The 14,800-nt window shown below is 43.9% G+C and overlaps 1 protein-coding gene across 1 annotated transcript in view; it reads right to left on the reverse strand.

Annotated features, from left to right (window-relative positions):
• LOC122929675 (proprotein convertase subtilisin/kexin type 5-like) overlaps nucleotides 1–14,800 on the reverse strand; it is a 141,375-nt gene that overhangs the window by 44,251 nt on the left and 82,324 nt on the right. The window contains exon 11 of the mRNA XM_044283313.1: nucleotides 5,896–6,141. Within this exon, the coding sequence (XP_044139248.1) occupies nucleotides 5,896–6,141 (246 nt within the window). The remainder of the gene's footprint in view (nucleotides 1–5,895; nucleotides 6,142–14,800) is intronic.

The raw sequence follows: 14,800 nt of genomic DNA on the forward strand, positions 1-14,800 counted from the left end.
GCCATCACTTATGAAAAGGTGACTAACCACTATGAGTGTTGTTCACATTGAAATTATTTTGGTGTAGTAGGTGTTGAACTAGACTGATGTAAACACAAGGCCAGGAATGCAGTATTTGCTTATTAGGTAAGCAATGAGCATCTCAGATTAGTGAGATACATACAACTCTATAAAAATATCTTCCCATGAAAAAAACATCTACTGTAGGTGAACATTACCAAAAAACTGTGAAGTAGAGACGCTTACAGGCTGGTAAGTCTTGTAACTGGAAGTCCTATGCGATCTTACTTAATTTACTTACTTAATTTCAGTACTTCTGTTGCTGAGATATTAATGAAGAAAAATTAACTGCTTACCTATAATGTAGGTAAATTTATTTTTCGGATACTATAATAGGCTGCCCACTCAAGATTCGTCACTATACCCAAAAATCTGGGGCGGATGTTTTGTCCAGGCCCCAAAAGAAGTGGCCACTGCACAGGGCCGGTGCAAGGATTTTTGCCGCCCTAGGCAAAGATCCATTTTGCCGCCCCCTCATGTCACTCACTTACTGACAGACAGTGATGGCCAGTTCGCATTGTTCGTCCGCGAACATATGCAGGCTGCCATCTTTTTTCACAAGTCCGGCGAGGCACAGGTAAGCCCTTACCTGTGCGCGAGCCGGTCTGAAAACAAGTGCGGTCAGCGGGAGCAGGCAGTTCCAAGAACAGCCACCGGGGGCCTTCATGAGGCTGTTGTCGGAACTGCCTGCTCCCGGTGACTGCATTTGTTTTCAGACCGGCTCGTGGCACAGGCACAGATAAGGGCTTACCTGTGCCTCGCCGGACTTGTGAAAAAAGATGGCTGCCCGCATATGTTCTGGGGCGAACAATGCGAACTAGCCATTACTGCTGACAGACACACACACACTGACAGACAGACATGTACTCAGACACCCACTGAATGACGTACACAGAAACTCACTGACAGACACACATACACTCACTGACAGACACACATACACTCATTCAGACACTCACTGACAGACATACACCTACCCACTGAAACACACACACACACAGAAACTCACTGACAGACACTCAGTTACTGGTAGACAAACACACACATATACTCTCACACAAACACTCACTGACAAACATACACACACTTACTGACCGACAGACATCCACACTCACTGACATACACTCACTCACTGACATAAACACACCGACACGCAATGACAGACACACATACATTTACTGACAGACATACACTCACTCACTGACATACATACACAGGCAGACACTCACTCAGTCAAACACTTAAACACTCACCTCCCTGGGGTCCAGTGTGGTGCAGCTCCTCAGTCCTCCAGCGTGCCGTTTAGTATGTCGGGCCGGAATGACGGCATATTCCGGCATCACAGAGGGCGCGCGAGGGAGGAGTGGTGAGCTGCTAGAACAGCCTCATTTGCCGCCCGCCTCCTCTCCTCCAGTAATTTACTGGCAGAGCAGGAACCTGCCATCGGGGTAAGCAGATGCCTGCTCTGCCATATTTAAGAAGGACCTTCACTTCCTGGACCCCCTGCAACGGCGCTGGGGGCGGCTCAAGAGCCGCTCGCCCAGGGCTGCAGCCCCAGACAGGGGGAGCCCACCAGGGCGCCCCCAGCAGGCCATTGCCCTAGGCGAATGCCTAGTTTGCCTAATGGTGGCACCGGCCCTGCCACTGCAGATACAACTATATCCATGTCCTCAGAATGGTGATACAGTTGAATAGTGCAGCAGGAACCATTGGGCCCAACCATCACTCTCATAGGTAGCAGACCTCTAGGCCTGAAGAAATGATATCATAGCAACCACTTGCATGCATGAAGACACAGGCAGCACAATGATTTCATTACGACTGTATGCATCTGGATTTAGGCAACAGACCATGGATCAGAAAAGGCCTGTGTCCTGCTTTGCAGATGGAAGCATGGTGATTTTTTTTCTGTCACATTGTGTGAACATAAGAGTGAAGGAGTGTTATATATATATATATATATATATATATATATAGCTGGCACTACAGGAGGACATCATAACTACTGGGGGTAATACAGGGGGGCATTATAACTACTGGGGGCACTACAAGAGGGCCATTATAACTACTGGGAGCACTACAGGGGGATATAATTACTGGAGGTCATAAAGGGGTGCATTATAACCACTGGGGGTACTATAAAGGGGCCTTATTACTACTGGGAGCTCTACAGGGGGCATTATGGGGGCCTTCTTACCACTTTAAGGGGTCTTTTTGCTACTCATGAAACTATAGAGGGGTCTAATTAATACTGGAGGATCTACACAGAGGGGGAATAATGGAGGGGTCTTATTGCTACTGGGGGCACTTTAGGAGGCCAAATTGTTACTGAGGGCACTTTATGAGACTTTATTACTAATTGAGGCACTTTAGGGCGCCTTATTACTACTGGGGTACTATAGAGGGGCCTTTGTACTACTGGGGGCACTTTAGGGGTGCTATTGGTGGCACTTTAGGGGGCCTTATTGCTACTGCTGGCACGTTGGGGGGGCATTATAAGTACTGAAGGCACTTTAGAGGGGTTTATTGATATTGGGGCACTGTAGTAGGGCATTTTTACTACTGAGGCACTATAGGGGGCCTAATTACTACTGGAGGCTCTATAGGGGGCATTATTGCTACTAGGGACACTTTAGGGCGCTTTTTTACAATTAGGAGAACTTTAGGGGCCTTATTACTCCTGGGGACACTTTAGGGGGCCTTATTACTTAATAGAGGTATAATACAGGGGCCTTGTCAGTATCCACACTCTATGCTATGGTATTTTTTCCTTTATTTATTATAGTTACATAAAAACTAATATTCTGTGTAAGGGTACATCCACATTGTTGATTTTCTATCAGATTTTTAAATCTGCATCATGTTGATGCATAGGGTGAAAGGTCATCATATCCATAATGAAATACCATCATTGGAGCTCTGGATACAAAGAATGGCTGGGAACCTGGGAATCGGCAGCACGGGAGCATCAAAGGATTGGTAAAGTGAGGATATCTCAGGCTTGTTATTTCAGACCATTCTAAGCTTTTGGTAAAAAAATATTAAGGGTTTGGAAAACCCATTTCACAGTTATACAGATGTGTAGAATATGACACTATGTTTTAGAACACAGCACACATTCACAACATACAGTTCATGGATACATCATTTTGCCTCTGGTATTTTGCCATCCCTGAGAAAGCTGTTCATATCACATTGTTATATTGTGTTATCTAAGGATTTTTTATTATGATTTAGGTTATAGCATCATTTGTTTCATAACATATAGGATACATGTGGAAGGAATACTTATTATTATATACATATATTTACCTTGCCTAGGCTATCATGCATTATCTGCACAACGCACAATACAATACCATCTTCTATCCCTTCTATTTACAGTGGTCAAATACTTTATAATTTGTACATTTACAAGTTGAGTAACTTTGTAACTGTAGTGCATTACTTATATGTACTGATCCTGAGTTAGGCCTAAGGCCAAATGCACACGGCCGTTTTTCACGGCCATGAGCGGTCCGTGGAACCGCGGCCAGGATTCCTGCTGAGAGCAGGAGCGCACAGCGTCATTGGTTGCTATGACGCCGTGCGCTCCCTGCTGCCGCCACAGTACAGTAATACACTGGTATAGATCATACCAGTGTATTACTGTAGTGCGGCGGCAACAGGGAGCGCACGGCATCATCCAACCAATGACACCGTACGCTCCTGCTCTCAGCAGGAATCCAGGCCGCGGTTCCACGGACCGCTCATGGCCGTGAAAAACGGCCATGTGCATTCGGCCTTAATCACAGTCAATCACTGATTTCCATCACTGATTGTGAGCCAAAACCACTAGTGAAGGCTACACAGAGATAAGATATAATGGAGGGATTTGCACTTGTTCTGTGTTTTAAGGCTGTATTAGACAGCACATTCTGCCAGCGATAGTCGGGAAGGATGCGTTCCTTTTTTGCAATCGCCTGCTCGCTAGTTGAGGAGATCGCTGCTACTACATGCAGCGATCTCCTCCTCAATATAGGGAAATGCTATTGTTATACCATCGCTCTTTCCTATACTGATTCATTTGTTGACGGCAGCAGATTGTGATTAGACACCATGATCTGCCACCTACAAACGATTATTTTTAAACCTGTGAAAAGATTTGGGTTGCCTAATGAACAAGCATTTTTTGGGATATCAGCGGCAGTATTACACTGCCAGGTGATTGCTAACAAGCATTACTATGAACGCTAGTTAGCGATCATCTGGAAGAAAATCTGCCCATCTAATACAGGCTTTAGACCTGAATCTGGTTTTGGCTCACAATCACTGATGGAAATCACTGACCAAAATACTGACATGTGAATAAGGCCTTCTGCCTTCTGCTGCTTGTTACTGTCGACAAACAGATCCTTAGCATCTCAGCAGTTGGTAGAGATTGTTTACTGTACAGTGCCTGATATATTGAATACACTACCAAAAATCCAAATCACAGAGCCAGACTTATTAGGTTCTCCCTCTGTCAACTATCATCTGTTATCTATGGGGGGGATGTTGCCTCTTGTTTGGCATAAATGCATGATAATCATTTATGTAAATGGCCATGCACACATGGATGCGCCTTCCACACCAGAGTGTTTTCCGTTCTGGCTTATAAAGAGGGCCCTAAACATCTATATGGCCTAACAGAGCATGTATACAGGGGTTGTCTTTATGAGACTGATTTCAGATCCTGTTAGAACTGTGGACTATGGAACTAATTGTAAATGAAGATCAGTACAACATCAGTAAGGGATAGTATAACCTCATCAGGGAAACCGGTATTTCTGTTTTGTTTTTTATGGTGCTAGAGGGGGCACTAAGACCAAAGGGGGGCGCAAGGAGGACATAACTACTGCAAATGGCAACAAACATGGGCATAACTACTGTGAAGGGGTACAAAGGTGGGCATAACTACTGTGAAGGGGCACAAAGGTGAGCATAACTATTGTGAAGGGACACAGAGTGGGCATAACTACTGTGAAGGGGAAAAAAGTGGGGATAACTACTGCAAAGAGGCACAAAGGGAGCATAACTACTGCAAAGGGGCACAAAGGTGGGCAAAACTACTGTGAAGGGGCACAAAGGTGGGCATAAGTACAGTGAAGGGGCCACAAGGTGGGCATAACTACTGTGAAGGGGCCACAAGGTGGGCATAACTACTGTGAAGGGGCCACAAAAAGGACATAACTACTGTGAAGGGCCAGCCAGGTGGGCTTAACTACTGTGAAGGGGAACACAGGTGGGCATAACTACTGAGAAGAAGCTACAATGAGGGCATAACTACTGTGAGGGGGCACAATGTGAGTATTTCTGCTGTAAAGGAGGCACAATTTGGGCATTAGTACTGTGAGGGGGCACAATGTGGGCATAACTACTGTGAAGGAGGCACAGTGTGGTCATAACTACTGTGAGGGGGCACAATATGGACATTACTACTGTGTGGTAGCACTATGTGGAAATGTCCTAGATTACCCTGTTATACATTGGGATGGCTAGGTCTTACAGGGCCAGCACAGCACCCCCTGCTGGGGATTTCACAGGTGCAGTCACCATCCCTTCCTTATGCGATTATTCTTTTTGCATTATCATCATAAGGACCTTGTTCCGGATAGGTAGGACCAGTTGCAAAGTGTATTGGAACCGCCATGTACCCTATGATAGATTTTATCAGTTAAGTGTGACTGGGTGAGTATAGTTATGCAATGGGAGGAGGAGCTGCAGCGCATTATGTTAATTTGAGTGGCAACAGCAGGGGGGTGGAAGCTGGAAAGTCTAGCTAAACCTCTGGCCATTATAATATCTGGTACTTACTATAAAGGTAGAATGGTACCGAGCAGGTTAGGCAGTTTTCTGCAGAGGGGCCGTCACATGATTTACATGTCTGATCACAAGAACTACATGTGAATAAGTCATCTTCTAAGAAGGTCTTTGGAGGACATTTTGCATCCCCTTGTACTCCACACATTTCACTTTCCTGGTCCAGTGTTAGTTGACTTTGACATTGTGTACAGTCTGTTGGCTGTGGCCCAGAACATTTGGCACATGTTCCGTGACACTCTAAAAGAGAATAATACAGTTATTTATTAGACTTCATTATGTGTAACTCAGACAGCTAGAATCATGAAATGAATCATGAATCCAAAAAAATCATTTTTGGAATTACTTTCTTAGGTTCATTTTTGCAGAAATCTTAGGTTACAGCCTCACATTCAGATTACCTGATGCAGTTTTGGAAGCCAAAACCAGGGGTGAATTCAAAAAAGAGGTGAAGTCATATCTGTCCTTAATAGTTTCTCCCCTTTTTTGATCCTCCTGATTTTGGTTTCCAAAACTGCATCAGGAAACCTATGTGGCTGTACCCTTAATATTTTAGCAATAGCAATACATTGGAATTCCTTTAAATCAGCAATCTGGAAATTCTCATTATCCGGCCCTTTTTTCATAGTACTGATCTGCATGGCAACCTTCAATTTCACACGGCCAGAATCAGAAGACTATTTAAGATAAACCAATGTGAGGATTAACTAGTCTGTCTCAGTGCTTTGAAGTTTTCATACAGTATGTGCCAACAACTGTCCAGACCAGAAAGCCTTATCCACTGAGCTTTCAAGGATGAGCTTTAAACACTGATGTCCTTCTGTCAATTTGGACCTCCTACAACATGGGGCCACTTTTAGATTTTTCTTTTTTTCCAAGGCCCTCTTTACTTTTCCAGTTTGCCACGTGACACTGAAGCTCAAGTCTGCTGCATGTGAGGTTTCTGTCCTCCCTGAGCTGGTTTTATATGTAGGAGCCTTTAAAAGAGTATATAGAAGACCCAGTCAGCTTGTAAAGTTAGAGGAAGATGTTGTGCCTTCTGAGTGATGCCAAACATGCTGTGCTGTGGAATTGATGTGATTTTGCACAAAATGCAACTTATGTTCTTAGGAGCAGACAGTACATGCTTTTTTTTCCAAATGACACTACCATACAGTGTGTAGTGATGACACCAAACCATACCAAAGTAACGCAATGACCTAATAATGTATCAGGCGGTACATAGTTCCACCCAGTGGCTAAATTACAGTATGGCATGAGGTCCTTGACAATGATTACAGGCTGGAGAGCCAACTGTGCGACAAATCTATCCTAACATCAATACGTACCTCCCAACTTTTGGGACGGTCAAAGAGGGAAACCTATAGTTCACTGTGTAAAAGTCAATTTTTCCTGCATATTTGTACACTTTAATAGTTTTCCTAGAGCACAATAGCGCAAAGATTATCTGAATATAGACATTTCTAAAATAATGAAATATTATGCAGTTAGGAGCCAAAGAACCACTTTCTGGATCAACATTGTAAAGGTAATAATGCAAATCTATCCCTCAGATCAAAAAGAGGAACATTTAATGAGAAAAGAGGGACCGAGGGATGTGGGGCAAAAATGGGGACTGTCCCTCCAAAAAAGGGACACTTGGGAGGTCTGTCGATATAGCAGACATTGCCAAAGTCATGGCATAATTTCACCTGCCAACGTGGAAAAAGATTAGAATGGAATGCACATGGTGTATCTTGAACAGTTAGGCCTCTTTCACATGGGCGTTGTGGGAAAAGGTGCGGGGGCGTTTCGGGAACATGCACAATTTTTCCGCACGAGTGCAAAACATTGTAATGCGTTTTGCACGCGCTTGAGAAAAATCGGCATGTTTGGTACCCAAACCCGAACTTCTTCACAGAAGTTCGGGCTTGGGATAGGGGTTGTGTAGATTGTATTATTTTCCCTTATAACATGGTTATAGGGGTTAAAAAAAATAATAATAATTTAACTCACCTTAATCCACTTGCTCGCGCAGCCCGGCATCTCTTCTGTCTGTCTTCTGTGCTGTGTGCAGGAAAAGGACCTGTGGTGACCCCGTCACTCAGGTCATCACATGGTCCATCACATGATCTTTTACCATGGTGATGGATCATGTGATGACCGGAGTGATGTCACCACAGGTCCTTTTCCTGCACACAGCACAGAAGACAGACAGAAGAGATGCCGGGCTGCGCGAGCAAGTGGATTAAGGTGAGTAAATTTTTTTTATTTTTTTTAACCCCTCCAGACCTATTGTACTATGCATTCTGTATTCAGAATGCTATTATTTTCCCTTATAACCATGTTATAAGGGAAAATAATAATGATCGGGTCTCCAATCGTCTCCTAGCAACCGTGCATGAAAATCGCTGCGGATGCTTGCGATTTTCACGCACCCCCATTCACTTCTATGGGGCCTGCGTTGCGTGGAAAACGCGCAATATAGAGCATGCTGCGATTTTTACGCAACGCAAAAGTTATGCGTGAAAATCACTGCTCATGTGCACAGCCCCATAGAAATGAATGGGTCCAGATTCAGTGCGGGTGCAATGCGTTCACTTCACGAATTGCACCCGCGCGGAAATCTCGCCCGTGTGAAAGGGGCCTTAGAATTGAGGCAGCCACAGTTTCTCCCAAAGTCAGTCACAATGCTGCCACAATAGTCACATATACAGTGTCACACACCAGAAAGCTAAAGTAACCTCAGAACAAACCCCCAGTGCCTGCTATAACAGATCCTGCCACAATTCCCTTAAAATGGTGTTTTTTATAGAGCCTCTATAGTGCCTTTATGCATCAACCCCGGTCTGCCCTGAAGCCACAACTAATAGTCGGAATTTTTAAAGTGATATAAATTCCTGCTGCGTAGTAGGTGTCGCTGCATGAAATCGGTTGCCAGAAGACTATAAAGTGATTGTGAAGCAGCTAGTTACTGTCCCCTTGTGCACGGGGCCCCTAGGCAGTATATATACACATCATGTATATATACACCCCTGCTTCTCACCTGTCTGACACAGCATGCCTTTTTACTATATGAAGCTTATAGTATATATGGTTTTCTTTGGTATTGCCATCTTTAAATATAGTCAGTTAACCCTTTATGCAAAATTCTGTTGAAGTGACAGTACGAAGAGCATTGCACCTTATACTATTAGATTTAATTATATTACATCAAATAAAAAATTGACTTTTATTTTATGTCTTAACCAATATGTTATTGGACACATATATGACCTTTAAATAACATCTAGAAGAGAGCGCTTACATTTCCATCTCCATTAGCTCTCAAGCAGCTGGGAGAACGATCTTCACACTAAATTCATTTGTTTTCCAGAGTTCTATTCACTAGCTAACAATTAGCTTTTTTCTGTGACCAGGTGCCTCTTCTGAGAAGGTGGCATTTATATGCTACAGTAGAACCTGTTATTACTTCCCTCTTGCTACCCGCTAATGCTAGTTCCTCCTCAGTGAAACTCATAAAAGGCCCATTCATTGAGGAGCAGTGAATGGCTGTACCGTTTTCCTTGCAACTTAGTTTTCTGGCTATCAATCTATAGCTGTACTTTGTGCCAGACAAGCAGTGCAAGGAAGTGTGAATTTCCTTCCTAGACCCCATTATTATTATTCTTTCCGTCAAGAGACTTTTTGACCTTCTTAATGATGTATTTTGTGTGTTGTTTGCCGGTTTCTCACCAGGTTTTTAAACCTTGAAAAGAAAATGTATTTGCCAGCTAAATGGTCAGTGGACAGGCAGTACATTCCAAGTAGTTATCAAAACCAGTAGTGGGTTAAAAATTTTTTTGTAGAATTACCTGCCCTTAATACTTTCTTTCCTTTAAAGGCTATTGTCACGGACGTACTGAGACATAAAGATGTTTCGGTGACAGTGAGAGGAGATCTGTGAGACTGGCAACACGTGGTTTGATCTGACAGGTTTTCCTTGTAGATCAATAGGTGTCTGTGTTGTTTCTAGTAATGGCCACACCCCTTGCCTCCAGGTGTTGCTTATGTGGTCATTTAACCTTCCTTATTTATAGTTGCTTCTCCCACTATGCTGTGCTGTTTATAGCTTCTGTGCCTGTGGATTGTTTGTGGTTGGATCTCGGCTGAGTTCCTAGTGCTTCCATAGCCTCTTTGAAGTTAAGTCTTTCCATTCCCTTTTGTATTTTGTTTGGGTTCTGTGTGTTGCATTTCCCTAGTGTTTGCATTCCTCAGGCCCTGAAAATTCATAATGTGTTTAATAAATCTTTGTTGAAAAGATATGTTGCTCACGATCTGACTTCATGAGCAAGGAGGAGATTCCAGATAACAGGCGGTGCTGGGCTACTTCACAGGGGGGCGTGGCTGGGCTCCAGAACAGTTAGTACAGCCCCTGGGCTCCTTACCAGGCTGATTTACATATATATATAAAATCATTTTTTACACTCAATAAAACCACACAGAGCTATGTGACAGGTATATTGCGGACATGCTAGCGGCGATCTAGCCGTGCATGTCCGCATCTCTATAGGGTAAAAAGAGATGACAGAATCCCTTTAAAGGGATCATCCAACCCTGCGACAGGGATGAGCCTCCCTAGTGTCACTCGCGATGCTAGGGAGGCTCGTACCCGTCACAGCCTTCTATTAGCTGCTCCCCCCTGTCGCCAGATGTTTTGATCCGCACGACGGGGAGATGCAGCGGTGGACGTGCAAAGATCATGAGCGACGTGGGTGCCGGGGAGCTGGGTAAGTATAATATATATGAGGTGCCCGGGAATTGGGGGGGTCATTATAGGGGTTGGATAACCCCTTTAAAGTGAATGGAGTGAGTGCTTGTAATTAGACTATGCCACCATTTAACAAGAGGCGTATTATGAAGACCAGGAAGCAGCGCTCAAATGTCACTGCCTGAAAAGGTATCGTACTCTTCTAGAAATCATTTGGAAAAATAATCCTAATCCCATTATTATTGAAAGAAGCGAATAAAAAGTTTGCTATTAGCAATCAGTGAATCGATTCTAAACAAATTGTATTTTTTCAGAATTTCAGAAAAATTTGTCCGCCAAATAAATTCTGAGTTTTGTCAATTCATCTCAGACGAATTATGCCGAAACGGTACCCAGTGCCATTTTACTGTAAAATTGGCGGGGAAAACAGAAGAGAGGAAGGAAATGAAGGATCATATGACAACAGGGAAAATGGGGGAGAGAGAGCTTGTCCTTAGCAAATCAGTTCCCTCTGCTGAGAATGAGCCAGGTGCCATTCTTTTGCATTAATTTGTGGATATGATAGGATGTGTTGTGGTTATGTCTGCCAAAAAACAATTGTAGACAAAAGGCAATTACTAGGGACACCATAAGGGCAGGATAGGCAGGGTGCCAATGAGGCAAGGTGAAGCGATTGCCTCAGAAGGCCACACCCTAGGGACAAGTGAGGTTGGTGGCAGGGCCATGGGCATTCAACTGTATCGCTTTCCTCAGGACAGCGATACAGTTAAATGCTGTACCGGGGCATGGGAGCAATATCTCCCTGACCTACCATTCCCTCTAATAACCTATAGGGACATTGGTTCTACTGGGGACACTAAAAGAGGGTATTTGTGTACTGGCACGTTGTAGGGGGCTTTTTTTGCAGTGGCACATATTATAAGGGGGCATTATTTTTTTTGTAGTGTCACACATTATAAGGGGGCATTTTTTGTATTGGCAAATATAAGGAGGCATTTTTGTACTAGCAAATGTTATAAGGGACATTTTTTGTACTGGCATACATTATAAGGGGGCATTTGTCACACTGCCACACATTATAAAGGCCCACGCACACGAACGTATGCCTTCCAAAACATACGGTCCGCGAGCAGGCCAGCAACATAAATTGTGTGCAAGGACGCGCACAGCATCATAAGTTACTATGACACTATGATCATATGAGTGCAGGACAGTAATCATGCGGGCGGCCCACTGTGCACAGCAATGTTAGGACTGTATGTCTCATAAAGCATACATTCTTGTGCATGGGCCCTAAGGGGGTATTTTCTATACTGGCACACATTATAAGGGAGCATTTTTTATACTGCCACACATTAAATTGTAAAAGATAGCATAAAGTAGCCAACCCCATTAAAGAGGACCACTTGTTTCTGCTGACGGCTCAGTTTTAATAAATACTTGTAGTCTCCATGAAATAATTCATTTTCACTTATAACTCTGCGCTGCAATGAACACATATTTTATGCCTTGGTTTTATGAATGCACCTTAGCTGGAACATTGGATCACATATAACAGCAATCAGGCTTGCATTCCAATGAGATGTATTCATAAGTCATATTTGTCACAGTGTTTCTTCTTAAAATGGGTGTCTGGTCACTTCTGTCTAGACTCTTCATTTAAAAACAAAAGTAATACTTTCCTATGAGTCTTGCACATGAGATATTTCACAAAACAAATGTAATGTAAGCAATAAGACAAATGCACATATCTCATTACAGATGGTGAAATAATTCGCTCCCTTGTAATTCCCTAATAGCACTACCTACATACTCTTCCATCAGGAAAGCGATAGCAACTACTGCACTATTTAGTTAGGCCTCATGCACACAGCCGTTGTTTTTGTCCACATCCGAGCCGCAGTTTTGACGGCTCGAATGCGGACCCGTTGCTCCGTTCCGTGGCCCCGCAAAAAAAAAAAACATGTCCTATTCTTGTTCGCACTTTGCGGACAAGAATAGGCAGTTATATTAAAGGCTGTCCGTGCCGTTCCGCAACTTGCGGAACGCGCACGGACACCATCCGTGTTTTGCGGATCCACGAAACTGAACGGTTGTGTGCATGTAGCCTTACTGTGGGGATTTGCTCTGGTAGACAGGCTTGTGGACGCAGTACAGAGGCAATGACAACGTCTTTAACTTAAACAGTGCAGTGTTTTATTCACACATACGTAAAGTGACAACAAAAAAAGGCAGTTTCAGGGAAAAACAGTCACCTTGAGTCTGGTGTTTGTTCACACCAGGCTGCAGCATATAAGTCCTTGGGTGAAGCAGAAGCCAACGTGCTTTTTCCCAAACAATATAGCAGGCCTTATAGTCCCGGCCCAAACTCTCAGGCTCCAACACCCAGACTGACAAAGCTCCACTATCAGATGGAGCACAATCCACCCAGCTGAGACTGCTGGCTGAGTTTTTATCCCAAACCAAAACCCGGCCTGGAACCGGGGAACAGCCACCCACCCTGCACTTTGGCTGCTCCCAGTAAGAGCCGGCCCGGATCGGCTTTACAACCACACTAAATAATCAATAGTGTCAGTCACCACTACCTGCCGCTGACACTTAAAATTACCGTCTCTTACCTCACCGAGGCCAGGAACCTCAGTGACACATATCTTCCGTCAATGACAGCCCCTTGCGCTTTCCTACATTACATACAATGTGTTTCACTAAATGTCAGCATTAAAATTAAAACCTGCCTTCGATTAAGTAAGGCCTCTTTCATGTCCATGTCAATGATGATGTCCATAACAATATGGTCAGTGTTTCATCCATGAAGATGACTGTGAAGGGTCCATTTTCCCTTCTGTGTGTCTGGTCTGCACCATGGACCAAAGCATTGCATGTGTGATTTGTTTTTCCACTGACCTCTTTCACACGTCTGTGACAAGATGGTCAGTGGTTCATCCCTAAAGATGTCCATAAAAATTTGTGTGTCTGTTTTTTGCCCACTGTGTGTCATCTGTATTGCAAGGACACTACTAGACTGAAAATTAGTTTCCAAAGCATCTCCTAGCAATAATCCATGAAAACCACTGATCACACACGGATGGCATCTGTGTTGTGTCTGTAGTTTTCATGGACCCCTAGACTATAATGTGTGTAAGGGATCCATAATCACTGACTAAAATAGAGCATGCAACCGTGGTGTCACCAAAGATGACCCCATGGTCCATGGAAAACCACTGATATGTGCATACACATATCTGCTAAGGGAGTGGCTACAAGAGCTGCCCTGAGTGACATGTCTGCCTGCTGGGAGAATCAGCAGCATGTTGTATGTGTAGGACTACAAGTCCCAGCTGTATAATGACACTGCTAAGGGAGTAGATACACGAGCTGCCCTGAGTGCTGGGAGAATCAACAGCAACTTGTAAGTGTAGAACTACAAGTCCCACCTGTATAATGACACTGCTAATACACACAGGATCTTCCCCCTACCTTATTGCGCAATGCCCTCTTTAGTCTGTCAGCTCCTGTGCCCAGAATTGTCACTGCCTGCAGCTACCCAGTCTGTGCAGCTGAAGGGGTTAAGAATCCTAGGAGAGAGCAGATGGCAGTGAAGAGGGGCGTGGCCAGCACAGTGAGGTCTTGTCGGAGCAGAGAGAGAAGCTGACATCACAGGTCATGTGACCCTCAGTCAAATCTGAGAAACCAGCCACTGGAGATAAAGTGGGTTAATTGGAAAGCTGTTACATTTGCTTAGTTAGAAACGTAGAAAGAACAAAAAAAACAAAAAACTCGGACAACCCCTTTAAAGGGTAAAGACCAGGGGTCTACTTAGATAATGCCCTTAGGAGTAGCCCCAAGCCAGATTTGTTCAAGTGGCATAGCCGATCTACTGTACATCCGTTTTGGATTTGTGGATAGAAAGTGAGTGCCATAAACACAGAGTTGTAGAAGATTTGGTCATTTTATGGGAACTGTATCTCTTGAATAGAGTTGGCAGTGTGAGCAGAATACAGGCTTCCATGCGCACCACCTGTGTCATGCTAACAGTACCAGGGAGATCATCACTGGAAGTTGAATTTCCTAAGGCTTCCTTGCTCTATTGCCCATTCCCATCCATAATGAATGTGATTTGCTCAAATATATGTTGGGTAATCTTGATAATGTAGATTCAGCCAATACTAA

The sequence above is a fragment of the Bufo gargarizans genome, chromosome 2 (assembly GCF_014858855.1).
Source record: "Bufo gargarizans isolate SCDJY-AF-19 chromosome 2, ASM1485885v1, whole genome shotgun sequence".
NCBI classification, from domain to species: Eukaryota; Metazoa; Chordata; class Amphibia; order Anura; family Bufonidae; genus Bufo; species Bufo gargarizans.